The sequence below is a fragment of the Pseudorca crassidens genome, chromosome 3 (assembly GCF_039906515.1).
Source record: "Pseudorca crassidens isolate mPseCra1 chromosome 3, mPseCra1.hap1, whole genome shotgun sequence".
Classification (NCBI taxonomy): Eukaryota; Metazoa; Chordata; class Mammalia; order Artiodactyla; family Delphinidae; genus Pseudorca; species Pseudorca crassidens.
The window spans coordinates 165,129,636-165,155,361 of record NC_090298.1 but is presented as its reverse complement, the minus strand read 5'-3'; the positions used below and the strand labels follow the sequence as shown (position 1 = coordinate 165,155,361).

General features: G+C 54.2%; 3 protein-coding genes across 14 annotated transcripts in view; 2 read left to right on the top strand and 1 right to left on the bottom strand.

Moving 5' to 3' along the window:
* The window catches only part of DNM2 (dynamin 2), a 92,756-nt gene extending 86,526 nt beyond the window's left edge, over positions 1 to 6,230 (top strand). For 5 of the 11 annotated variants that reach the window (XM_067733722.1, XM_067733726.1, XM_067733725.1 and 2 more), the window contains 3 exons: positions 2,289 to 2,521; positions 3,625 to 3,879; positions 4,465 to 5,390. In XM_067733722.1, the coding sequence (XP_067589823.1) occupies positions 2,289 to 2,521; positions 3,625 to 3,879; positions 4,465 to 4,534 (558 nt within the window). In that variant the 3' untranslated portion in view covers positions 4,535 to 5,390. Of the gene's footprint in view, positions 1 to 2,288; positions 2,522 to 3,624; positions 3,880 to 4,464; positions 5,391 to 5,840 lie in introns of those variants that run through there. The other 6 variants (XM_067733723.1, XM_067733729.1, XM_067733732.1 and 3 more) reach the window with 2 other exon arrangements.
* On the bottom strand, positions 5,977 to 9,183 carry TMED1 (transmembrane p24 trafficking protein 1). Its single transcript, XM_067733754.1, has 4 exons — positions 8,860 to 9,183; positions 8,070 to 8,167; positions 7,747 to 7,930; positions 5,977 to 6,995 (listed from the first exon to the last, which is right to left on the bottom strand). Exons 1-4 carry the CDS (start codon positions 9,040 to 9,042, stop codon positions 6,777 to 6,779), a joined length of 684 nt encoding a protein of 227 aa, XP_067589855.1. The 5' UTR covers positions 9,043 to 9,183; the 3' UTR covers positions 5,977 to 6,776.
* Positions 9,010 to 25,622, top strand: C3H19orf38 (chromosome 3 C19orf38 homolog). Of its 2 annotated transcripts, XM_067733753.1 has the most exons (8): positions 9,010 to 14,557; positions 15,234 to 15,334; positions 16,418 to 16,726; positions 18,928 to 19,020; positions 19,987 to 20,014; positions 20,749 to 20,792; positions 21,998 to 22,032; positions 24,972 to 25,622. In XM_067733753.1, the coding sequence occupies exons 2-8, from the start codon at positions 15,304 to 15,306 to the stop codon at positions 25,116 to 25,118; spliced, it is 687 nt and encodes a 228-aa protein (XP_067589854.1). In that variant the 5' UTR covers positions 9,010 to 14,557; positions 15,234 to 15,303; the 3' UTR covers positions 25,119 to 25,622. The 2 variants fall into 2 exon arrangements, 1 of the variants encoding a protein (XP_067589854.1); XR_010942459.1 differs by lacking the exon at positions 9,010 to 14,557 and having other exon boundaries at positions 15,170 to 15,334; positions 21,998 to 22,221; positions 24,972 to 25,109.
* The last annotated feature ends 104 nt before the right edge of the window (positions 25,623 to 25,726 follow it).

Genomic DNA, 25,726 nt, shown 5'->3' with positions numbered 1-25,726 from the left:
CACTGTTGTGGCCTCTCCCGTTGCGGAGCACAGGCTCTGGACGCGCAGGCTCAGCGGCCATGGCTCACGGGCCCAGCCGCCCCGCGGCATGTGGGATCTTCCCGGACTGGGGCACGAACCCGTGTCCCCTGCATCGGCAGGCGGACTCTCAACCACTGCGCCACCAGGGAAGCCCAGTATCATATTTTAGATTCCACGTATAAGTGATATTATATCCATTCTTCTTTATGGCTGAGTAGTATTCCATTGTATATATGTACCACATTTTCTTTATCCATTCATCTCTCGATGGGCACTTGGGTTCCTTCCATGTCTTGGCTATTGTAAATAGTGCTGCTGTGAACATAGGGGTGCATGTATCTTTTCCAGTTATAGTTTTGTCTGGGCATATGCCCAGGAGTGGGATTGCTGGGTCATATGGTAATTCCATTTTTAGTTTTTTAAGGAACTTCCATACTGTTTTCCATAGTGGCTGCACCAATTTACATTCTCACCCACAGTGTAGGAGGGTTCTTTTTCTCCACACTCTCTCCAGCATTTATTATTTGTAGACGTTTTGATGATGGCCATTCTGACTGGTGTGAGGTATACTTCATTGTAGTCTTAATTTGCACTTCTCTTATAATTAGCGATCAACATCCATTTTTTAAAATTTATTTATTTATTTATTTTTGGCTGCGTTGGGTCTTTGTTGCTGTGTGTGGGCTTTCTCTAGTTGCAGCGAGTGGGGGCTGCTCTTCATTGCGGTGCGCATGCTTCTCATTGCGGTGGCTTCTCTTGTTGCGGAGCACAGGCTCCAGGCACGCGGGCTTCAGTAGTTGTGGCTCGCAGGCTCTAGAACGCAGGCTCAGTAGTCGTGGCACACAGGCTTAGTTGCTCCGCAGCATGTGGGATATTCCTGACAAGGGCTTGAACCCATGTGCCCTGCATTGGCAGGCAGATTCTTAACCACTGCGCCACCAGGGAAGTCCCCGACATCCATTCTTAAAAGGACAATTGTAGAAGGAGACTTCTCTTATGAGATCTCATACATCCATTGAATTGATATTTCAGTCTCAAAACCACTCTTGCCCTTAATGGGGAAGCTCTGGAAGCATCCTCTCCAAAATCAAGAACAAGTTGGCTATTTCCACTTTTATTTAATCTTCTTGTAGGGTGACTAGGCAATGAAGTTAGACAAGAAAAATTATTTATTTATTTATGGCTGTGTTGGGTCTTGGTTACAGTGCACGGGCTTCTTATTGCAGTGGCTTCTCTTCGTTGCAGAGCACGGGCTCTAGGCGTGCGGGCTTCGTTAGTTGTGGCACGCGGTCTCAATAGTTGTGGCTCGCAGACTCTAGAGCGCAGGCTCAGTAATTGTGGTGCAGGAGCCCAGCTGCTCTGCGGCATGTGGGATCTTCCCGGACCAGGGATCAAACCCATGTCCCCTGCATTGGCAGGCGGATTCTTAACCACTGCGCCACCAGGGAAGTCCCAAGAAAAATAATTTAAAGCTGTGAACGTCAAAAAGAATAGGAAAAACTGTTTGTATGTAAACATGAACATGTATACTTAGAAACCCCAAGAAAAGTAACTGAGGGATTTCCCTGGTGGCACAGTGGATAAGAATCCGCCTGCCAATGCAGGGGACATTGGTTCGAGCCTTGGTCCGGGAAGATCCCACATGCTCTGGAGCAACTAAGCCCGTGCATCACAACTTCTGAGCCTGATCTCTAGAGCCCGCGAGCCACAACTACTAGAGCCCGTGCTCCATTAGAGAAGCCACCGCAATGAGAAGCCCACGCACCTCAACAAAGCGTAGCCCCTGCTCGCCACAACTAGGGAAAAGCCCACACACAGTGACGAAGACCCAGTGCAGCCAAAAAAAAAAAGATATAATGGGAGAAAAGATAGCAATAAAAGAGATAAGATTCAGGAATTCCCTGGCCTTCTAGTGGTTAGGACTCCACATTTTCACTGCCAAGGACCTGGGTTCAATACCTGGTCCAGGGACCAAGATCCCACAAGCCATGTGGAAGGAAAAAAAGAAAAAAGATAAGATTTTAGGAATAAGTTTCACAAGAATCTGATGAAATGGGTTGGAAGAACACTTGCAAGCACCCCTGAGGGACTCGGGAGACAACTGAGTGGAGAGCTCACCTCCTTGTAAGTATCTCCCACGTTCTGCAGTCAGGTGAAAGACGAAGCCCCGCCCAGCATGCTGGGTGCTCTTCTGGCCCTTCACAAGGCTGGCTGAGCTCTTGGCTGGTGTGGTGGGAAGCCCTGACCTCTCCAACCCTTGTCCTCAGACGAAGGCCTTCATCCACCATGAGCTGCTGGCGTACCTGTACTCATCGGCGGACCAGAGCAGCCTCATGGAGGAGTCGGCTGACCAGGCCCAGCGGCGGGACGACATGCTGCGCATGTACCACGCGCTCAAGGAGGCGCTCAGCATCATCGGGGACATCAGCACCAGCACAGTGTCCACACCCGTGCCCCCGCCCGTTGATGACACCTGGCTCCAGAGCACCAGCAGCCACAGGTCTGCGAAGCCTGGTCGCCTGCAGGCTGCAGAGGCTGCTGCCTGCGGGATCCCAACTCCACCCCCTGCCACGCCCCCATGTGTCCATCAGGGCACAACCCACGGGTGGGCGGGGTGCGGGGGCCCCGACCACCGATGGCTCAGCACCCAGGGCTAGCCACAGTGTGGGACTGCCTCCTCGCCTAGGCCTGAAGGGACTGGAGACAGAGGGTTAAAGGCCTGCCTGTCTCCTGGTGCCTTCCATTGGTTAAGCCCCAAACAGAAGCCAGAGAGGGCAAGGGGCCTGGGCAACCCCGGCCATACGGGTGAGCCTCCTGGGGCATAGAGCATAGCTGAGAATGGCGGGCGGGGGGGAACTGGAGGGACACGTGGAGGGTGTAACCAGCATCCCCCGCCCTGTCCACCCTGGAGCTGAGATGGAAATAAGGCCCTGGCATGGGCAAGTCAGAGCATTGGGCAGGGACATCTAACCAGTGACAGGACAGATAGTGGGAGGAGAGAGGATTGGTCAGGGAAATCTCAGAAGGTGCCAGCCCTCCTGAGCCCTTGGGGAGCCTTGGAGTTCCTCGGGGAGAGGGCACAGCAACCAGCCTGAGGGGCATCAAGTGCTTGGCCCCAGAGGGGAGCCTTGGGCGGGGGGGGGGGGGGGGGGGGGCACCTGGGACAGAGGCCTTTGGGCCCTGCAGCCTCTGGAGGCATTTGGACCTGATCTGAAGGGCAGGGCTGGGCTCTGAAAGGATCTTTGGCTATAGAGGGGGGATTAGAGGAGCGGGGGGGAAGGCCCGAATGGGGCCAGTGAGAGGGGAATGCCCACGGGAACGAGGCCAGAGGGAAGCAGGAGCCCTTCGCAGCTGAGGACAGGTGCTGCGCCATGGCTCAGGTCTTGGGGCTGGACGGAGGGGCCCAGTGTATCTGCGCTGCCCCACGCCCAGGACCGGGCAGTCACCTGCATCTGGCTGGGTGGTAGCTGGTGCCAGCCCATGTTACAGAGGAGGCCACCGTGGCCAGCACCCCACGCCCCGCCTCGGGCTTCCGCGGCCACACGGATGCGGCCAGTGCTGCCACCCCCCATCTTCAGCTCACACCCTCTCCTTCCTCCACAGCCCCACTCCGCAGCGCCGGCCTGTGTCCAGCATGCACCCCCCAGGCCGGCCCCCAGCAGTGAGGGGCCCCACCCCGGGGCCCCCCCTGATTCCTGTGCCGGTGGGGGCAGCAGCCTCCTTCTCAGCGCCCCCCATCCCATCCCGGCCCGGACCCCACCCCAGCGTGTTTGCCAACAATGACCCCTTCTCAGCCCCGCCTCAGATCCCATCTCGGCCAGCTCGGATTCCACCCGGCATCCCCCCTGGAGTGCCCAGGTAAGGCTGGACCCCCTCGCTGCCTGCCACCTAGAGCCACCAGCCTGTGCCCTGCAGGGAGCAGAGGAGTCACTGGCATCCCCATTGGGCTGGTGGGGAAACTGAGACTCAGAGAGGCCAAATTCACGGAGTGGTGGAGTCAGGGTGACTCCCAGGCTCTCGGGCCTGTCCTCTTTGTGAGCAAATGGGCCCACCACGTAGCTTGGGTCCCCTCCCACGGGGCCCCTTCCGGTTTTCACCTGTCCCCTTTCTGAGGATACGCACGTCAGTCACTGCGCCCGCCCCAGCCCTGCCTCTCCCCACCCTGCAGGCCAGGGTCTTTCCTCCCTACTTCTCCTGTGAGTAACCTGAGGTCCAGGGCGGGCGGGGGACTTGCCCAGGGTCACAGAGTAAGGGAGTAATGGCAGGGGTACTGATGTCCAGGCTTGGCACACTCCTTTCCAGCACCCGAGCAGCCTTTAGAGGAGCAGCCAGCTTCGGGCAGCAGCCTGGGGCAGCGGTGGTGGGGCCTGGGTCCTCCTCCTTGCCCTGCTTCCGGCCTCACTGCCCTCTCCCCTTCCCCGTCTATCTCTATTCTCTTTGCAGCAGAAGACCCCCTGCTGCGCCCAGCCGGCCTACCATTATCCGCCCAGCCGAGCCATCCCTGCTCGACTAGGCTGCGGGCAGCATGTTCTCGGGGGTCCTCGAGCAGGACCCTCGGTGCAGGAGCTTCGGTGGTCCGGGCCCATCCACCGCCACCCCTGGCCTTCCAGTCCCCACGCGGGACCAGGCTCCCTGCAGGCAGCCCCTGACTCTTCCCTAACCCTGGCCCCAGTCAGGGGCTGGCCTGGCCCCCATCCCCAGCTGGACACAGCACTGAATGGAGGGGCCCTGGAGCCCCAGGATGAGGGGAGCCGGGGTGTTGCACTTTGGGGGATGGGGTCTCAGGTAGCAGAGGAGGCAGCTGCGTCCTGAGTGCCATCTTGAATGAGGGGTCCAGGCTGGGGTGGCGGTGCTCACCCAGGGGCTTCTCTGGCCAGGAAAGCCTGAGTAGGCCAGGCTTTCTAGGAACGGCACCGAGGGTGTCCATACCCCCAGTCCTTGCTGGGGCACAAGGAGTGTGTCTGCTTCTCAGCAGTGGGAGCGCCCAGCGGCGAGCCAGGCCCAGTGGGCCCAGCACTACCCGCCCGCCCAAGTTGTACATATTCCTTCCTTGGCCGTATTAACTGCACGGCCCAGCCTCGGCTGCCGGAGGTGCCTTTCCCAGGTCCGGAACACTCGGCCCGGCCAACCTCGCTCTCTCCTCCCTGGGCCATCTCCTCCTCCTGGGTCCCCGGGGCAGCCTGGGCTCAGGGCTGAGTGGGTGGGGAAGCTTCGGGGGCCTCTGGGCTCCCACTCAGGCCTCCCCCACGGGTCGGGCCCAGGTGGCCTCTCTGTGAGCAGACCTTCTCGCTCGCTCGGTTTGACCACTGTAAGTGCCTGCACTCTGTATCCTATTAATAAACTAAAATAAAGGGAAGACGCTTCTGGTGGCTGCTGTGTGGGCCTTTTGTGTTGACCTTCAGGCTGAGGATGGGGGCTGCTGGCCTTCCCCCTTCCCCCTGCACCCCCAACGGCACTGCTCTTGGGGAGAGGGTTCACTTCTGGAGGGGAGAGCTTTTACTTGCCTTAACACTTCAGGAGTAGGAGCAGACATTCACACAGCCACACACACAGGCCTGGCTGTCCCCCCACCTGCACCCCAGACGGCACTGGTTACAGAGGCCAGGACGGGGGCCTGCGGCAGGCGTTGCAGTTACTGAGGGGAGAGGGCCTCCTGGCCCTGCGCCCCAGACTGTGCCGCAGTCAGGCCCCCTCCCCACCCGCAGTCTCCTGAGGACTTTCCCCAGAGGCCCCCTTCGCCCTCTTCGGGGCACAGGCCTTCCAGCCCAGCCGGGGACACAGTTAAGCTTTGCTTTTTCTGATTTTTCTCTTGTGCCCAGGCGACCACCTCCATCGGCTCCTGCCCGACCTTTCTTCTGAGCTTCGTGGGAGACCCCTCCCGCCTGCCTGGCTGCCCCCTTGGGGGCAGGTCTGTCCCGGCTGGTGTCCCTGAGCCCCAATCACCAGGCTCTGTGATTTTTCTGACCATAATTTATTGACTCTGGTGCCCAGGCCAGACTGCCCTTTGTTCCATGAGGCTCCTGTGCGGGCTTTGGCCGAGGCCACCCCTCAGCCCTGTCTGGGGCCCCTGCAGGGACAGCGGGAGGGGCAGGTGGTCTTGGAGGCCCCGCTCCTGGAGTTCTGTTACCAGACCTCACACCCAGCCTGCCCCCAGCTGGGCCGAGGGGCCGGGCCCCTTCCTGTCAATAAAGTGACTGTTCTTGCAAGAACACTGCGGCCACGTCTCCTTCCCGGCCCCTAGCACGAGCAGGCCACCCCCAGCAGTAGCACAGCCCTCAGGCGGAGCCACAAGGAGAAGAAGGGAGGCATGGCATCCCACAGCAAGCCCCTTCCTACCGGGACCTGGCTTGGAGGGCCAGTGGGGAGGGAAGGGGGAGTTTGCTTCCTGGGCCCCGTCCGTACCGCGTAGGGCTGGCGCAGGCTGGAAGGCTCCGGCTAAGGCACGTTTTACAGTAGGGGACAGAGGCAGGGCCAGAAAACGCAAGGGTTGCATTCGAACGCTGCAGTGCCCCCCCATGCACAATTTCCGGGTGCTAAGCCACCCCTCCTGGAGCGTCCATGTCTGCAAGCCAGCTGGTATTCCCTACCCAGCCCCTGAAGGGAGGAGATGCAGGGGGACCCACACCTCAGGCCCGAACTGCACAACCTCCCCTCCCGTAGAAAACTAAGCTGGGGAAGGGACCCCACCCCCGACTAAGTCTCACACGCATGCGCCTTGCTGCTCTTCCTTTCGCCTGTTCTTCCACGGCAGTGGGCTACGTAGGCACGGGCCGCTTGTCTTGAAAGAAGCGCTTGAGCGTGCAGACTTGCAGCACAGCCACGAGCAGCAACACAGCCACGTTCACAGCAGACCAGAAGTTGACCCGCTCCAGGTTGCCCTCTTGCAGGTTGCGGTCACGTGCCTCAAAGGCCCGCAGCAGAGTCAGCATTTGGATGCTGCGCTCAAGCCGGATCCTCATGGTCTCGATGGACTCCTATGGCACAGAAGGAGAAGGAGGTCAAGGTTTTGTCCTGCAGAATGGGGTGAGAGTTCATGTTTGGGGGGAGAGGGAGAGGCAGCTGAGAGCACAGACTCAGTGGCCAGGCTGCCTGAGTCTAAATCCCTCTGCCACTCAATGGCTGTGTGACCATAAGCAAGTAAATAACCTCTCTGGGCCTCAGTTTCCTCCTCAGAATTAAACCTCAGAGTTGCCATGAGAATTGAAGGCCTAATTTTGTTTTTGGCCGTACCGCATGGCTTGCGGGACCTCGGTTCCCCAACCAGGGATCAAACCCCGGCCCCTGGCAGTGGAAGCTTGGAGTCCTAACCACTGGACTGCCAGGGAAATTCCTGAGTGCCTAATTAAGTATAAAGAACATATTAGTGGTTAATAAATAGCAGTAGGTGAAGCCAGACTGCTTGGGTTCAGATATTGGCTCTGTCAGTTCCTGGCTGTGTGGCCTTAGAAGAGTTACTTAGCCCTCTTGTGCATCAGTTTCCCCAACTGTAAAATGGGGGATAATTAGAGCACACTCCCTACATATAAGGTGGTTATGGAGATTTAATAAGTTATTTAAGCCCTTAGAACAAGGTTTACACCTAGAAATGTTCTACTGTTACTAGGTTGGGGGCACCAGTATGTAGGAAAGGCAGGGTCAGGCCAAGGCGGACCCCAGTCAAGGTGAGAGGGTAGGGTCCAACGCCAGAGATCTGGGAGGAGTGGCCCCAGCTTGGCCTGGGCGCACCTTGATGTCCTCCATCTTGACATCCAGCATCTCCTCGGGCTCCACAGCCTCTGCCCAACCCTCCACCTCCTCATCATCCTGCAGGCTGTCAAAGATGAGTTCAAAGAACACCAGCTTCTCTGAGATGGTGCTGAAGGAGTTGTCAAAGCACAGCTTGTAATCCCCGGCCTCCGTGGGCTCCACCCTGGGCAGACAGACACACAGACATGACCCTGAGTGGCCGGCCAGCCAGACTTTTCAAGGCAGGCAGGGTGGTAACCCGAGGCCGCTGGTGAGGGGCAGGGCTGTAACTGAACCTGGGCAGCCAGCAGGACTTAACTCACGTGTGCACACCGTCTGCCTTGCGGGACTCACTGACCAGCAGCACTCCCTGAGGGCTCTCCAGAGTGAAATCCACGTCCAGCCCAGCACCTCCGATCACCTGGGGGGCAGGTAAGAGCGGGTGGAGGGCTAGGGGTAGGCCAAGGGCACCTGCCAGAGAAGGCCAGGGCTCGGCCGACCCGCACAGACCCGTACCGACCACCACCAGGGGCCTACCTGAGCTCCGACACCTACACCTGCAAGCCAGTCCCGCCCCTCTCCCGTGCCTCTGGCCGCGCCCCTTGCCTTGGCTCCGCCCCCATTGATTTGATGGCCTCAGGACCGGCTCTTCTATCTGGTCACGCCCCCCCTAGAGACCACGTCCCGGCTTGGCCACACCCCAAATGAGATGACGGAGCCCAGCCTTCTTCTCTTAGCCCAACCCCCGAGAAATTCTCAGGTTGGCCACGCCCTTTCTTGTATACATTCTGGTCTCGCCTTGCAACTCCCGCAATCGACCAAACCCTTTTGGCCACGCCCACCCTTGAGGGTCCTGCCTTCTGAAGGGCTCCCTCGTTCTCCCGATGGCCCCTCCTCCCCGCTGCCCCACTCTAGCCCCGCCTTCTTCCATTCCCATCTCTTCCGCTCCCACGCGCTGTCCCCGCCCCCTCCGCTTAGCTCTCCCTGGCTCCGCCCCCGCGCTCCTACGCACGGGCTCCTCCTCCTTCCCTCTTCAATGCATGCATTGCTTGGTCTGTATGGCCACGCCCTCTCTCCCTGGCTCCGCTCGCTCTACGGCCCGGGACACTCTACCTGGTACTCAATCTCAAGGCTTGCATTGGCCGGCGCGGACTGATAGAAACATTGCTTCCGCCCCGCAGGCAGTAGGAACGTGAACTCGCCGTCCTGGATCGGCGGGGGCCCTGCCCCTCCCACCCCCACTGGCGGCAATAGTAGCCACAGGGCCAAGGCTAAGGCCGCGCCGGCCGCCATCATCCGGGTCACCCTCTGGTCTGCTAATAGGTCGCGGTTCCTTTAAAGAGTTAGCCCTGCCCCCTCTGCTACTCGGCGGGACTCATTGGCAGCCGCTTCTGCCCGTTGTCCGAAGCCCGCGGAGCCAGGAGTGAAGGACCCCCTGAGAGCATAGCTGCCCGAATGAATGACTGATGCGCCTGAAAACACTCGACTTTCTACAGACGTTTTCTTTGCAAAGTCTCCACTTCTAGTCTCAAATGCTGGTGGGGGGGGCAAAAGTACAAAAATAAGACACGATGGTACATTCTTCTCAGGCAAAAGTTAAGACAACTGTAGTGGAGGTGGCCGGGTCTTTCCTGCGGTTTTCCCAGAGTACCCCGCGCGCGACGAGGATTGTGCGATCCAGCCTGGGTGTAGCGGATCGGAAATAGAGACAGGGCATGGCCCTGCACGCGACCCGTAGGGCTCGTCTAGAAAGGGTCAGCTAGGGTGGGCGGAGACCCTTTTATGTTAACGTGGGGGGCGACTTGTGCCAGGTCTGTGAGTTTGGTCCCGGGTCGGATGCCTAACCACTCATTCCTTGGCGCCTTAGAACCGTCACTTTATCAGTTTCCTCGTTTGTGAATTAGAGGTGATGAGAATTGAGATGAGACCTGGTCTATAGTGAGCGCCGCGCATTTCTTGCATATAGTTAGCACGGCGGCTTGGCCCCGCCCTGCACCCCAATGGCCTCAAACTCGAGGGCTAGAAGGTAAACAGTGATTGAAGTGGCCCAGGGTAAGAAGAATAACAGCCGAGGTGCTTAGCGTCAGAAGAGAAGAGAGGAGAAGAGACTGTGGGCTTGGGAGGCAGGTTGCCTAGTTCAAAGCACGCCTCACGCTTTACTTGAGGCATCACTCTGCTGAGCCTCACTTTTCACATCCATAAAAGGGGTGTGGGGACTTCCCTGGTGGCTCAGTGGTTAAGACTCGGCGCTCCCAGTGCAGGGGGCCCGGGTTCCATCCCTGGTCAGGGAACTAGATCCCACGTGCATGCTGCAACTAAGAGTTTGCGTGCCGCAACTAAGGAGCCCACCTGCCGCAACTAAGACCTGGCGCAACCAAATACATATTTAAAGAAAAGGCGGGGGCGGGTGATACTAGTCCTCCTTCACTGGGCTGTTGTGAAGATTAAGTGAGATGCTTGTTTAGTGCATGGCATATCATAGGCCCTTAGTAAATATTATCCGTTATATTCCAGGTTTATCGCCCTTCCTTGGGCATGCCGCCAATTAACCTCTCCCTCAGTCTGGCTTAGAGGATTTGGAGGCGACCTAAGCAGATAATCAAAGATGTCGCTGGAGAAGTGGACTCTGGTGATTCCATCTAAACATAAGAAAAATGCTCAGATGGAAATTCTGAGTCTTTCAAGATAGGCCTGAGAGAGGTTGGCAGGTGGTGGTAATTACTCTTCGAATACAGCTGGTGGCTGTCAACTGTTTTTGGCGTTTGGAGAGCTTGGGGAAGTAACACTTTGTAATGTCAAAGTTTATGTATGATCACGCTTCGTACTCCTTTTCGTTCCAAGTTTGTCTATCATTCAGACTCACTACTTGGACATTTTGAAGTAGTTGTGGAGAACGAGTGATAACTTTTTTTTTTTAATGAGATGAATTTCACATTGCATTAGATTAATAATTTTAAGTGAACAACCCAGTGGAGTGGCATTTAGTATGTTCACAATGTTGTGCAGCCACTACTTCTACCCACTTCCAAAACATTTCATCAGCCTAGAAGGAGACCCTGTACCCATTAAGCAATTATTCCTCATTCCCCCTTCACCCCAGCTTCTGGCAACCAATCTTCCTCTATGGAATTAGCAATTCTGGGTATTTCATATAAATGGGATGTGTCTGGCTTCTTTCACTTAGCATGTTTTTAATGTTCATAATATCAGTATTTAATTCCTTTTTATAGCTGAGTAGTATTCCATTGTGTGGGTATCTGTTGGACACTTGGGTTGTTTCCACCTTTTGGCTGTCGTGAGTAGTGCTGCTAAGAACATGTGTATTTTGAGTATCTGCCTTCAGTTCTTTATGGTGTATTCCTAGGAGTGAAATTGCTGGGTCATATGGTAATTCTATGCTTAACTGTTTGAGGAACTGCCGAACTTTCCCACAGTGGCTGCACCGTTTTACATTCCCACCAACCATGTACGAGGGTCCCAATTTTTCCACATCCTCATCAACACTTGTTATTTTCTATTTTATTTTTAGTATGTCCCTCCTAATGGATGTGAAGTGGTATCTCATAGTGGTTTGTTTGTTTCTTTTTGGGGGATCAAGCCATTTTATTGAGGGGCATCGGGAGAGGGCCTTAGAGCTGGGAGGACAGTGATATCTGACATCCTTCTCCCGGCCCTGGGATCTTCTCAGCTTCACAGTCTCTGAAAGCTCATAGTGATTTTGGTTTTTTGGGTTTTTTGGCTGTGCCAAACAGCTTGTGGGATCTCAGTTCCCCGACCAGGAATTGAACTCTGGCAGCAACAGGGAAAGCCCGGAATCCTAACCACTAGGCCACCAGGGAACTCCCGAAAGCTCATGGTGGTTTTGATTTGCATTTTCCTAATGATATTGAGCATCCTTTCATGTGCTCATTGGCCACTTGTATATCTTCTTTGGAAAAATGTTTGTTCAAGTCTTTTGTACATTTTTAAATTGGGGTGGTGTTGATTCATATATTATGGAATGGAAAAGGAAGAAAGAAAAACAATGAAAAACCTCTCCCACTCTTTGCCAGTGTCTGCTGGGGCACATCCATACTTCACCTGGGTGTTTATAACTCTGCCTTAGTCTTCTCTTCCTGTTTGCACCAAGTTTAGAAATCAGCCAGAGATGAAAGGGTAGGGTCTTCTCAGGTCTTTTCTGAGCATTTGTCCTGCCCTGGGCATGCACATTGCTCTCTAAGTTACCCAGTGTGTATGGGTACTTTTGAATGCCTTAATTACCCAAAGAAACTCTCGCCCCAGCTTTTCCTCCCAGCTTTTGGTAAGTCAGTTGTAATCTTGTGCCCCAGAGAACTGTGTTTTCCAAGAATGTGTTCTGAGTTAAACAGACAAGCACCTTGAGGCAGTCCCTCAGGTAACCCCCAGACATCTTAGAACAGACACACACAATACTGTGAGAACGAGGGCTGCTCTGCTCCCTTAGAAACTGGGGACCAGGGCCCTATACTTCACTTGAAGACACAGGCTGCTGTCTTCAAGTCCTCCACTGTGCTGGGAAAGGAGATGAGGAAGGGCAGGGAAAACACCATAAAAAGCTTTCCTGCCATGATCAAGTTGCCTCTTCTTGATTCAGCATTTCCTTGGTTGGCATCAACATTGAGCTGTTTTCCAGAGTTTGGATAAAGTTAATTCTTACCACTTCTGCTCAGTTGGTCGATGTTTCGGTGCATATAGTTATGAGCTCTGCCATTTTCACTGTTGTCTGGGGTGAATGGGTGATTCTTGTTTCCCTCAATTAAACAAAACCATCCCCCTCCCCAAGTATTCAATAAAATTTACTGAGTGACACTGTGAATAAAACAGACAATGTCCTCATGGAGCTGTCATCCCAGTGCTCCTCCACTAAATGATTTCAGGAAGTCAGAGGCACTGAGAAGTAAATGCTAGGTGGGTAGGTGGGGATGGTTCATCTCACCTGGATGGAGTTGGAGAGATTCCCCAAGAAGGTGGCATTGAAGCTCAGGTTTGAAATAGAAGGGAGAAGAGGCAAGCAGAAAAGAACAGTGCTCTGAGGTCAAAGGCTCTCAGAGACTTCAAGAGGCAGAAGGGAGATGAGGGTGGGGTGGGTGAGAGAAGTAGCCAGAGAAGAGATGGGAGCCTTCGGCAGAGGCCACATCATACAGAGTCCCTCTTCCGTTTGTAATGTTGGCCTAGGATCTTAGCCTGGGGTTCTTATAACCATGGGGAGTTAGCAGACTGGCTTCTGGAGGTCAGGAATCCCCTGAAATTATAACCAAAAGATTACAAGACCATGTGCTGGGCAGACTCACTACTTGGACATTTTGAAGTAGTTGTGTTTGTTTGCCCCACCAGAGCTGTTCTCTACCATTCCCTGTACTGCTTCGCAGTGGGAGGCAGGGAGCTGATATCTACACACCGGGTCAACTTGGCTTCCTTTTCCTCTTATTTCCAGTTGGGTTCAGCCCTGGTAGGATATCTGAGGGCCGAAGGAAAGGAAGGTCTAGGTATCTATTCCCTGGCTCCTACCCTGTCGGTCTGCATCTTTCCACCAAAGCTTGTAACTCCAGCTCTCTCCAAGTTCCAGAACTGTTTTCTCCCCAGCAACTTCAGCAACCCAACAACTGGCTGCTAACAGTTCCCTGACCCCAGGGAGTCACCATCCGTCATTGCTTTCCCTTCACCCTGCCCATGACTCCTCAGTCCTGTCTCTTAAGGGCATAATCTGTGTGTCAGCTGACCAATACAGGTATGTGTGGCTATTTCTGAATTCAAAATTCCAGGTTATAGGGACTTCCCTTGTGGCGCAGTGGTTAAGAATCCGCCTGCCAATGCAGGGGACACGGATTTGAGCCCTGGTCCAGGAAGATCCCACATGCTGCAGAGCAACTAAGCCTGTGCGCCTCAACTACTGAGCCTGCGCTCTAGAGCCCGCAAGCCACAACTACTGAGCCTGTGCTCTACAACTACTGACGCCCGCACGCCTAGAGCGCGTGCTCCGCAACAAGAGAAGCCACTGCAATGAGAAGCCCGCGCACCACAACGAAGAGTAGCCCCCGCTCGCCGCAACTAGAGAAAGCCCACGTGCAGCAGTGAAGACCCAATGCAGCCAAAAAAGTAAATAATAAATTTAAAAAAAAAGAAGCTAGGAAAAGAAGAGCCAATTAAACACATGGTAACTGGAAGAAAGAACAAAATAATGAAATAGAAAACTGAAGATAGAGAAAACAACAAAGCCAAAAGTTGGTACTTGGAAAAGATTAATAAAACTGATTAACCCCTAGCAAAGCTAATCAAGAAAAAAAGAGAAAAAACACAAATATCTATCATCAGGGATGAAAGAGGAAACATCACTACAAACCCCACAGATATTAAAAGCCTAACAAGGGAGAGTGAACAGGCTTATAGCAATACGTTTGATAAGTTAGATGAAATGGACAAACATGAAAATACAAGCATGCTAGTTGGAATCAAAGAAAATTACAAGGTACTATGGCAGGCTTCAGCAAAGGCATTTTTCTAAGTCCAGAGGAATCTGGAAAGATTTCCTAAAAAATGGCACTTAAACTGAGACCTGAAGCAGAAGTGGGATTTGACCAGGTCTATAGAATTGTGTTCCAGGCAGCGATGATGGAACACATGCAAAGGCCCTGAGGTTGAAATGAGCTTTGTGTATCCAAAGAAAAAAAGTCCACGCTAATGGCCCTTTTTCGTATTTGGCAACTACATGCTTACATCCTTCCTGGGTGTAAACCTCCAGGTGGACCTACCTGCTGGACTTGACCAGAAATGTTTGGAGACCAAAGCAAATCTGGTAAGACAGACCTTTGGAAGTTTCTGGGCTATCAACGGGAGGCAATTTATGCTGCAAACAATGTCATTTCCTCAGTTCTGCAGCTAGTGTTTCCTTCCACCTGGTTGGTGAAGCCCCTGAGGCTTTCCTCCCCTGTGGCCTCACACTGGGAACGCTCACACTACACTAGGCATTGCACTTCATGACATGAATTCTTTGGAGCTAGTGTCCACTACTCTTAGCCCCATTCTTCAGAGCAGCAAGCTGAGGCTTCCAAGAAGGACCTTGTCTTGCCTGAGGTCACAGAGGCCAAGCCCTAACCACCATGCCCTACCAACTTCCACCCCACATGTTTCAACTTCAGCACTGGTTGGGCCACATTTTGTGACTTGGGCCTGGGTTTCCCAAAAAACCTATGTTCCTTGTGCTTCCTCATGCCCAGGAGTTCTCAGGGGAAAAACAAAAAACAAAAAAAACCACGCACTGGACCATCTCATTCATTTTTTCCCTCCCATCTGCCGAACCTTGGCCCCTAAGGAACAGCGAGGTGCCAGGGTCTGATGTGCGTCCATGGAAGGGGTGGGGAGGGGAGAGAGTCCCTTTCAGCGCCCAAGTGTGTGTGTGCAACTTCCTGCCAATGAGGAAACACTCGGCTTAAATCAGCCCTGGTTCTTCTTTCCTTGCTCTGGCCTCACAGGAGGAGCTGGCAGTGAGCCGTGGGCCGCGCTGGTCTCAGCCAGATTTCCTGGCCAAACGCGCGAGGAGAGATGCCCTGGACCGTCCTGCTCTTTGCAGCCGGTGAGCCTGGTGCCCCTGTGCCACCCCTGCTCCGCTCCCTCCACCTCCCCAACCTTGCCTCTGCTGGGGGGTGGCAGGGAGGGTGTGTGTGTGCAGAAACCAGGTGCTGGAAAAGCTGAGCCCTGACCGATTTGCCCCAGAGCCTTGGAAATGCCCCAGGAGCACGGATTTCTCTTGTCCGGTCTCATTATCCCCACCCACATCAAGGGTACCAGAAATGCCAGCCCACCAGAGACAGCAGTGCCCACGCCCCATGACTCAGCCCTACTTGACCTCTGCAGGCTCCTACCTCCAGGGCTGGGGCAACAGGAGGATCTGCTGGGGGCTCAGAGGGTGGGGCGGGGAAGCTAGATAAGGGAAGGCTTGTGTCGACCTCACCTGAGCCAGGCACTCTGCCTGGGAGCCTGTGAGCAGCTGGGGAGACACTGGTCCCTCCTGCAGGAAGTCGTGCCCCAAAATCATATTCTTCACCACAGCCTGGAAAACAAGATAGAACCCCTCTGCCCTCCCCTTCTCCCCTCGGTCACCCTCCCTCCTGCCACCCAGGCTCCTTGAACACACCGCATCCCTTCCAGCCTGTGGCCTTTGCCCCAGACTGTCCCTCTGCCTGGAATGCTCGCCCCCAGTTCTTCCTGTGCCGTGTCTCCATGGAAGCCTTCTGTGGCTACCCTACCACCCTTGTCTCCCTGAGAAAGTCAGCCCCCACCCCTCCCCGGGGCAGGCATACCTTATCTGTCCGCATACCTTATCTGTCCCTCTATCTGTCTATCTCGTCTGCTGCTCTATCCCCAGCACCTAGACAGGGCCTGGCACGTAGTCAATTCTGTTGATCGAAGTAGTACGGGTATAATTGCGCTGCTGTAACATCCACGGCCATTATAATAAAATGACTCAAATGCAGCGATCTCTCACCATGTGCTGGGCACTCTACCCCTTCAACATCACAGTAGGGTAGGGAAGACTAGCCTCCGGTTGTACATGAAAGCCAAGGCCCAGATAGGGTGAGCCACTTGCCCAAGGCTACACAGCCAGGCTGGCCTCTGCTCTAACCACCCAGACAGCCTCCCCTATCTTGCTTCGCAGGCTCCTTGGCTATCCCGGCGCCATCCATCATGCTGGTGCCCCCACATCCCAGCAGCCAGAAGGACCCCATCCACATTGCATGCATGGCCCCCAGGGATTTCCCGGGGGCGAATTTCACACTGTATCAAGGGGAGGAGGTGGTGCAGCTCCTGCAGGCCCCCGTGGACCAGCTCGAGGTCATCTTCAACCTGAGTGGTGGCAGCAGGGAGGTTCCAGGGGGACCATTCCGCTGCCAGTATGGCGTGCTCGGCGAGCTCAGGCAGCCTCAACTGTCGAACCTCAGTGAGCCCATGCACGTCTCCTTCCCAGGTAAGGCCCTTCCATCATTCCTCACTGCCCCGGGCTCCATTTTCTCACCTCCGAGGCTTTGTAGGTGCTGTTCCCTCCACCTGGAAGTCATCACAGGACGAGCCACCTCTTGCAACTTGCCAGGACTTTCTCACTTTTCCTTGTTTAATCCTCACAGTCACCCCCATGCAATGGGTACAGCCATTCTCCCCATTTTCCAGATAAGGAAACTGAGGCACAAGAGATGAAGAGACTGGCCCAGGTCACCCAGCCAGCAGGTGGCAGAGCGTTAAACCTGGCATGCGTTCACCCTCCCTGAAATCCAGGCGTTAAACCTGCATGCTCTCCTGCACCCTCCCTTGAGCCCCTGCTATGTACCAGGCACTGTCCTTGGCACTGCAGGTTCAGCAGTGAATGAAACAAAGTCCCTGATGTCTCACAGTTGACATTCCGAGGGATGGGGACAAACAATAAATAAGGAGTTTGGCAAACATTCAGTCTGCCAACAGGGGACAAGGAAAGTGGCAGGGATGAAATATAGCCCTGGCAGTGAAAGCGCCAAGTCCTAACCACTGGACTGCCAGGGAATTCCCAAGGGTGTCATTTTTTTTTTTTTTTTTTTTTTTGTGGTACGCGGGCCTCTCACTGTTGTGGCCTCTCCCGCTGCGGAGCACAGGCTCCGGACGCGCAGGCTCAGCGGCCATGGCTCACGGGCCCAGCCGCTCCGCGGCATGTGGGATCTTCCCGGACCGGGGCACGAACCCGTGTTCCCTGCATCGGCAGGCGGACTCTCAACCACTGCGCCACCAGGGAAGCCCCCCAAGGGTGTCATTTTAAATAGAGAGGAGAGTGGCCAAGGAAGGTCTCTCTGAGGAGGAAACGTTTGAGCAAAGACCTGAAGGATGAAGAGTCAGCCACGTGAGTGTCGGGGGCAGGAGTGTTCCAGGCAGAGGAAGCAGGCTGTGCAAAGGCCCTGGGACTGGAGCGTGCCTGGTGTGTTTGAGAGACATAGAGGCGCCCCATACGGCTGAAGCATAATGAGCAAGGGGGAAAGGTGGGGGAGATGAGGGCAGGGGGGAGGCGACGAGGACTGTGCAGGTTTTTGTGGCTGCAGCAAGGGCTCTGGCTTTTCGTCTGAGACAGAAGCCCTGGGAAGGCTGATGTCTTCCTCTGGTCTTTCCAGGAGAGGGGGCTGGGCCTGGGCTCTGGATCAAGGAGCCGGAGGGAAGGAGGAGCCTCTGGGTGGAGTCTCTGCTTCACCATCAGTCAGAATTTTCCTGCTGCAAAGAGAACTTTGTTGCCAGCAGAGGCCCACCGGCTGTGATGACAGAACAGTCTCTGTGTCCTTCCCCGGCCTCAAGTTCCACAATCAAAGGCCCCCTTCTCTCACCTTGGTCCTGTGGTCTCAGAGTGGGGAAGTGACACCCCTCCTGCCCCAGGTGAATGAATGGACAAGGGCTAACACTGAGAACACCAAGTGTGTGCCTCTCCTCCCCTCTGGGCTAGTTCCTGACCTCCACTGGGATCAGGGCATCTCCTGCTGGCTTCCCTCTCTCTCCAGGGAGGGGCAGCCGAATCTTCTGCAGAGACATTAACTGGAGCTGGGGCTTCATGCTTTTGTGGCTGACCTCTACGTGGGCCTCAGGGTCCACCATGTGGCTGGGGGTGGATGTTGTCTGACTCACTATTACCCAGCCAGCAGGACTCTTCAGGCCACAAGTAACTGAAAACTTGACTCAAATTGGCTTCAGCGACAAAAGGGGATTTGTTAGTTCACTGAACAGCACTGACTTCAGGCATGGCTGGATCCAGGTGCTCACTGATGTCAGGAATCATGTGCCACTTCTCAGCTCCGCTTTCTTCTGTGTCTTATTCTCAGGCAGGCCCTCCCTCTCAGGGTGTCAAAATTGTACCTTGGAGCCCCAGGTGTATATCCTACCAGCTTTGTAACGCTGGCCTGAGGAGTAAACCTCTCTTCCCAGTGGTCTAGCCAAAGTCCAGAAATTACTTTCATTGGCTCAGCTTGGGCAACATACCCCTCCCTGAACCAATCAGGTTGGCCAGGGGGAGGGAATATGCTAATTGGCCAGAAACAGGTTTGCTAGATCCCCAGGGTCTAGCAACACCCAAACCAAATGGAGGAATGACAGGAGTCCCACCTTCTCCCTGCAACCCCACAGTTCCATGACCTGCCCAATCTCTCTTTTCCCATCTTCCTCTAGTGCCCACCTGGATCCTGGCACTCTCCTTGAGCCTGGCTGGAGCCTTCCTCCTCCTCGCTGGGCTGGTGACCACTGCGTTGGTCGTCAGGAAAGGTAACGGCAGGCAGAGAAAGCATGGCCCACCAGAACTTGTGTATGCACTCCCACTCATACCCATTTTTAGGAGCACGGTTGGGAGTCCTTACTACAAAGGTTTAGCAGTGAAGAACCTTCCAGAATTTCAATGATGGTGGTGGGCAAGGGCAATTTATATATGTATATATACATGTATATGTGTATATATATATATATATATATATAAATTGTTGTAAAATATACATGGCATAAAATTTACCATTTTAACCCTTTTTAAAAAATTATTATTTTTTTGGCCACGCTGCGCAGCTCGTGGGATCTTAGTTCCCTGACCAGGCATCAAACCCGGGCCCTGGCAGTGAAAGTGGATCGCCTGGGAATTCCTTTTTTTAAAAAAATTATTTTTAAATTTTTAATATTTTTCATTTTAACCCTTTTTAAGTGTCCAGTTCAGCACCATTAAGTATATTCACTTGGTTGTACAACCGTCGCCACCATCCATCTCCAGAACTCTTTCATCTTCCCAAACTGTAACTGTCCCCTTTGAACACCGACTCCCCGTTCCCCCTTCCCACAGCCCCTGGCACCACTGAACTCAGTCTTTAAAAACAAAATTAAGCGGGAATCCCCTGGTGGTCCAGTGGTTTGGACTCTGTGCTTTCACTGCAGGGGCCATGGGTTCTATCACTGCTCGGGGAACTAAGACCCTGCAAGCCACATGGCGTGGACTTAAAAAAACAACAACAAAAAACCCAACAATGTTACATGCTCATACCTTGTTTGAAGTTTTTACCAACCTACATTGATCATGAAATTGGGGGGAAAAAAGTGTCTTCAGTAGCTCCCCTGTTGAGTGGGAAATTTGCCAGCGAAGAAGGAAAGGCTGGGCTACAAATGTATGTGGGCCTTTTGGTTTCTTGGCTTTTTGCAACCAGGATGCAACCAGGACCAAAATCTAACAAACGCTTTTTTTTTCTCTCCCAGTTAAAGTAAAAAACTTGCAGAAGAAACGGTGAGACCATCCCTGGAGACCCTCAGAGGGTGGTTTTGGGGAAAGAAAACTCAGTCCCAAGGCAGGAGTTCCTGATGGCCATTAAAGGCTCTGATAGCTGGCCGGGTTCTGGGGGAAGAAGGGTCCTTCCAGGGCTCCACCCCAAACAGCGTCTTCTGGTGGGAGGCTGGCTTAATAGAAACAGGTGCTATTCAGGAAGCGCCTACGGTGTGCCCAGCATTGTGCTGCGGGACTCTGGACCCTGAGCTCACGTGATCCTCGTGGCAGCGCTGGAAGCAGGCACTAGGAATGGCCCCATTTTACAGATGAGGAAGCTGAGGCTTCCTCACATCCCTTTACGGCCATTTGCCAAAATTTGCTAAGTAATCATTCTAGAAATCCACAATTGTGGGAGAGGCGAGTGGCGCCCCCTGGGGTTGTGCAGCACCCAACTTGTAGCCTGTAGACAGTGGCCCTGGTTCCTGGGCATCAGAATCTACTGGCTCCAGCCTCGGTTTCTCCCCTCTGAGAGAGGGGTGGACACCGTGCTGCCTAGTGGCAGAGAACTAGCAGTAGCCCCGGTGATGGAATCCTGACTTCACCTGGCTGTGGGGCTCCTGCGAGAGAATTTCCATCTGAGGGGATTCAGGGAGGATGCGGAGGTGGGGTGGGGAGGAAGGGCCAAGTTTGACCAGGGCTACCTGGAACGAGCCTCCTGCCTGAGACAAGTCACTTTCTCCCGAAACCCTCTGCAGGGAGCGAGAATCCTGCTGGGCCCAGGTTAACTTCGCCACCACAGGTCTGTGCCTCCCTGTTCCCGTCCCTCACCGGGGTAGGGTCACTGCCTCAAAATGCCATCGGGTCTCACTACTCGCTACTGAGCCCCTTCTATAGCTGCTCACTTCCCTTAGAGTTGAGAACACACGCTCCCCTCTTTCTCCCCCATCCCCTGCCGTTTCCCGACCAGGTTCACCTTTTTTTTTTGGTGTGAACATCTTTCACCTCTTACCTCTCCTTGCCCCATCCTCATGCCTTTCACTCATTCTGCCCTCTGCCTAGAATACTTTTCCTCCCTGTGGTCTGTCTAAAGGTCGCCTCCTTCGGGAAGCCTTCCCTGACTTCCTAGGCAGGATCTACTCTTTCTACTTACATGCCCCCAGAGCCCTGTCGTTCTTCTTACCCCCTCAGTAGAAACACAATTAAGTAATCATTGCGTGCTTGGGTGTGTGACACTCGCCTCCACCACTGGACCATCAGCTCCAAGGGGGTGGGGAACTGCATCTGTCTTGTCCACCATCAGGGCACCCGGCTTTCACAGTGCCTGGCACCGTCCTTAAATGGAGCCCCACTTGTGGTCCAGAATGTGCTGTTCTGCTGGGGGTGGGGGAGAGGGACCCAGCCTGTGAAGTGCGATGCCCAGGAAGGGGCTCCAAGCAGAGAAAACTCCATTCTCTGTACTTCTTTCACTGTCTCACGTATTTATTGAGCACCCCGACTATGTGCTAAGGTCTGGGGTCTCCCAAGGTAACCAAGACAGAGGTGGTTTCTGTCCACAAGCCCATACTCCGGTGGGGAAACAGCCCATGGTGGGCCGGACCCTGTCTGGGCTAGGAGGCTAGTCCCCAGAGGAAGTGGTGTTGAATCAGAGACCTATAGCGGGGAGCAGGGAGTAGCTGGGTGAAGAGCGGGCAACCCAGGGTGGGGGAGGAGCTGAGAGGTGTTCTGGAAAGTGGAAGTGGAGACAAGGCACCATTTTCCCAGAGGTCAGCCAGAGGTCCCTGAGGGAGGGTTCTGAGCAGTGGAGGGACACAGTTCAATTTGCAGCTGTGCACAGTGCACCCTGTAGAATGGGCTGGAAGGGGGCAAAGAGGATGAGGGGTGATAGACCTTACGCCCTTCCTCATGGTTGACTTGGGGCCTGTGGGCTTGCGGGGAGGGCCTGGGGAGGGCGGTGAGCAGGAAATCTGAACCGGCCCCCATCCTGGTCTTCTCTTTCTGTTGCAGACATGTCCTTTGATAACTCCCTGTTCACCATCTCCGTAAGTCATCCTGTTTCTCGGTCCCGATTTTCTACTGACTGTCATGACCATGGGAAGTTTGGGGCTACCACCAGGCTGGGTTGACCTGTTTGTCTCTGAGCTTCTGGGGTCTGGGAAACGCCCAGAATCACTGAGCAGGGATTGTTTGTGAGCTGAGAGTTGGCACTGGAAAATTCCAGGGGATTGGAGGTAGGCACGTTGTCCAGGCCTTCGTGGGGCAGTGGGCGGGCCCCTGGTTGTCAGCACTGCCTTTGCACTCAGAATGGTGACAAGGGACTCAGGGTGACCTGGTGGCTTCTTTGGGGTCATGGAGCCTTGTGACAATCTGGTGCACACTGTGGTTCGCTCCTGGTATAAAGAAAAGCCTACTTTTGTGTTCAGTTTCAGAAACTTCAGCTTAGCTGTCCCAGACATGCGTCTCCCTTTCAAGGGGGAGGGTCTCAACCCTCATTCCCATCCCCACTCCCCACCCCCTGCTTAGCAAGGGGTGTTGCTCCGCCAGATCACACAGTGTCCCGGCTGGGATTTGAACCCGGGTCTCTGGGACTCCTCTACACAGCTGCATCTTGTGATGGCCTTGGGGTACTTATTATTATTAGTTTACTAAATTAGAGATATCCGACCCCTGGACACGATGGATCAAGAAAATGTCCAGCTAGGGGAATTCCCTGGTGGTCCAGTGGTTGGGACTCCACACTTCCACTGCAGGGGGCCCAGGTTTGATCCCTGGTGCGGCATGGCCCGGCCAAAAAAACAAAAAGAAAAAAGAAAAGAAAATGTGCAGCTAGCTCTTCTCCATGCAGAGAGGGGTACAGGTCTGGGGTGCAGGTGGTCCCCCTTGAGGCGGCCTCAGAAGTTCCATTTGTGTAAGTGGACGCTTTGGGACTTCAGTCAGGGAGACTGGGGTGGAGTCAGTCTGCTCGGGGCACCATGGTGGGGAGGGGGGTGGGGGGAGGTTTGGATGGGTTCAACATAGCCTTCCTGGGCATCTGGACAAGAACAAGATGAGGCCCTTCATCCCTCAGAGCTTCTTAATTCTACAGGGGGAGACAGACAATGCCATGTGGGGTAGGAGTGACCAGGAAGCTCACTTAGGTGGGAGATCCGGGAGGTCTCTGAGATTAGCGACAAGCAGGAGGTAGCTGCGGAGGATTGATCCAGGCTCAGGACACGTTCTTGGCACGGCCCAGTAGGGGTGCAGCGGATTGAGGAGTAGAGAGGGGCGCCGCGCGGAACTTTGACTTTGACCCCAAGTGAAGGGTGTGCCATGAAAGGTTCAGGGCAGAGGTGGGACTTGACGTGATCTATGTGCTCACGGGCGCCCTCTGGCGCCTTCGTGAAGGATAGAATGTGGGGGACCGTGGACGGACGGGAGCTGGGGGACCCGGCAATGGTTCAGGCGCCAGACGTGGCGGGTAGTTTGGGCCAGTGTGTTGGCAGCGGAGGTGGAAGAAGCGAACAGATGCAGGTCAGGTAGATTCAGGGGATGGGAAACACGGCACTGATTTTGGAGTGGATGAGTGGGCCGAGGGAGAAGGAGGCGTGGCGGAGTTCCGGAGAGACAAGAGACAGGTCACCTCACTCAGTGCTGCCACAGAGCAGATGGAGACTGGACCCCAGTCACTGGTATACAGATGGTGGGAAGGAAGGGGCTTGGCACCGGCCTGTTCAGCCCTCTGAGATCGCAGCTCAGGGAACAAATCCTGAGCTGTTAAGAAAAGCCTGGCAGGCGGGGCAAGTTCTGAAACCTTCTGTGAGAAGTCACACCGCTCAAGGCAGTAGCCTGGTGATTACTGCCTCCCCCGCCCCCCCCCGCACCCTTTTTTTTTTTTTTTTTTAAGGCATTTAAAATGAAACGGTGGAAAACAGAGAAAAGGAAGGAGAAAAATAACTTATTTCCGTCCTGGTGACTTTAAAAATATATTTTTTTTAGTTAAATTTTTTTTTGACTATGAAATACATCCAAATGTAAAAATTATATACATAGTAAAATTCTCTTCTCTTTCTTAATCCCTCTCCACCCACTGGTCTCCCCCTCTGCACACAGACGTACAGGTAAATCACCATTAGGAGCTTCCTGCACATACAAGCAAAGGCAAAAATAGCAAGTCTATATCCTCACTCTTTTTAACACAAATGACAGCATGCTAGCCTCACTGTTATGAACGATGCTTCTTTTCCTTAACAGTAAATTCTAGTGATCTTTGCTAGTTTTTAAAAAGAATCATTGTAAAATAGACATAAAATTTACCATTTTAGTCATTTTTCAGTGTACAGTTCTGTGGCATTAAGTGTATTCATATTGTTGTACAACCATCACCACCATCATCCCCAGAACATTATCTTGCAAAACAAATCCTGTCCCGGGACTTCCCTGGCAGTCCAGTGGTTAAGACTCAGCACTTTCACTGCAGTGGCCTGGGTTCAATCCCTGGTTGGGGAACTAAGATTCCACAAGCCGCATGGTGTGGCCAGAAAAAATAAAACTCTGTCCCTATTAAACACCAACTCCCTGTTTCACCCCCACTGCAGGCCCTGGCACCCACCATTCTACTTTCTGTTGCTTTGATGGATTTGCCTATTCCGGATTTTACAAAGAAATTATGCCATACAGTGTTCATATTTATGAGTCGTAGCCACCCCCGGGGGGGGTGTTGGCATTCTCCCCCATTGTACAAAAGGGGAAACTGAGGCACAAAGGGGGCCATCACACCTCATCAGGGAGAGGGGGAGCTGCGATTCGATCCCAGGCTGTCTGGTTCCCTATTCAGCAGAGAGGAAGGCAGGACAGACAGCAGGATCAGGGCGCTGAAGCTGTGTGTGTGTGGGGTGAGGTGAGACCCAATGGACTGGGGGAGTCTCGGGCTCAGAACATGGGGCAACCCGAGATCCTGAAACCCCAAATCACCCGGTTCTCTATTTTTCCTCCACGGACAAAGAAAATGACTTCAGAAGAAGATGCAGCCACCCAGGATGCTCCCTCAGGCTCTGCTGCGACACCTGGCAACTCTGGGACCCGGAAGAGGCCCACCTCCACGTCATCCTCACCTGAGCCCCCAGAATTCAGCACATTCCGGGCCTGCTAGGGGAGCCCTTCCCTCTGTCTGCGTGCCCTCCGTTCAGCCCTCCCCCTTGAGCTGGCTGGGCTTTGCAGGGTCTCAGTTCCCTCCAGCTACGTTGGGGACTTCTCGCTGCTGCTTCCTCAGGGCAGTGAACAGAGGAAATGAAGGGGACCCCCTGGCCTTGGGACCTTCCTTGCAGAGGAGCAGGAGTGGGAGAGGGGATGCAAGCATCTGCCTGGAGGCTGGACAGAAAGCAGGAAGCCTCTCTGGATTGCCAGCTTTTCAGACCACCACGGAAGGAGCTGTTAGGATCCCTCAGCCAGGCCATTATGAAGTCTGAGCTCTCCACACACCCCTCCGCTTTCCTTCGTCCCATGCATAACATGGTGTGGACACCATGCACACTGTCCCATGCAAAAACCCAATTACACCTGACTTGGGTTTTTGGAGCATAGGGTACCTGGGGGTTATATTCTATGTGCCCTGCTGGCATGCCTAAGTTATTAATTATAATGCTTGGAGCTGTTCCCAAGGCCTCTGTGGAGTGTAATCCTTCAAGCCCAGGACCTCTGGGGTCCAATCACTGATTGCAGGGTGGGGGGGGAGGGGGCAGTACCCCTCAACTGCATGCA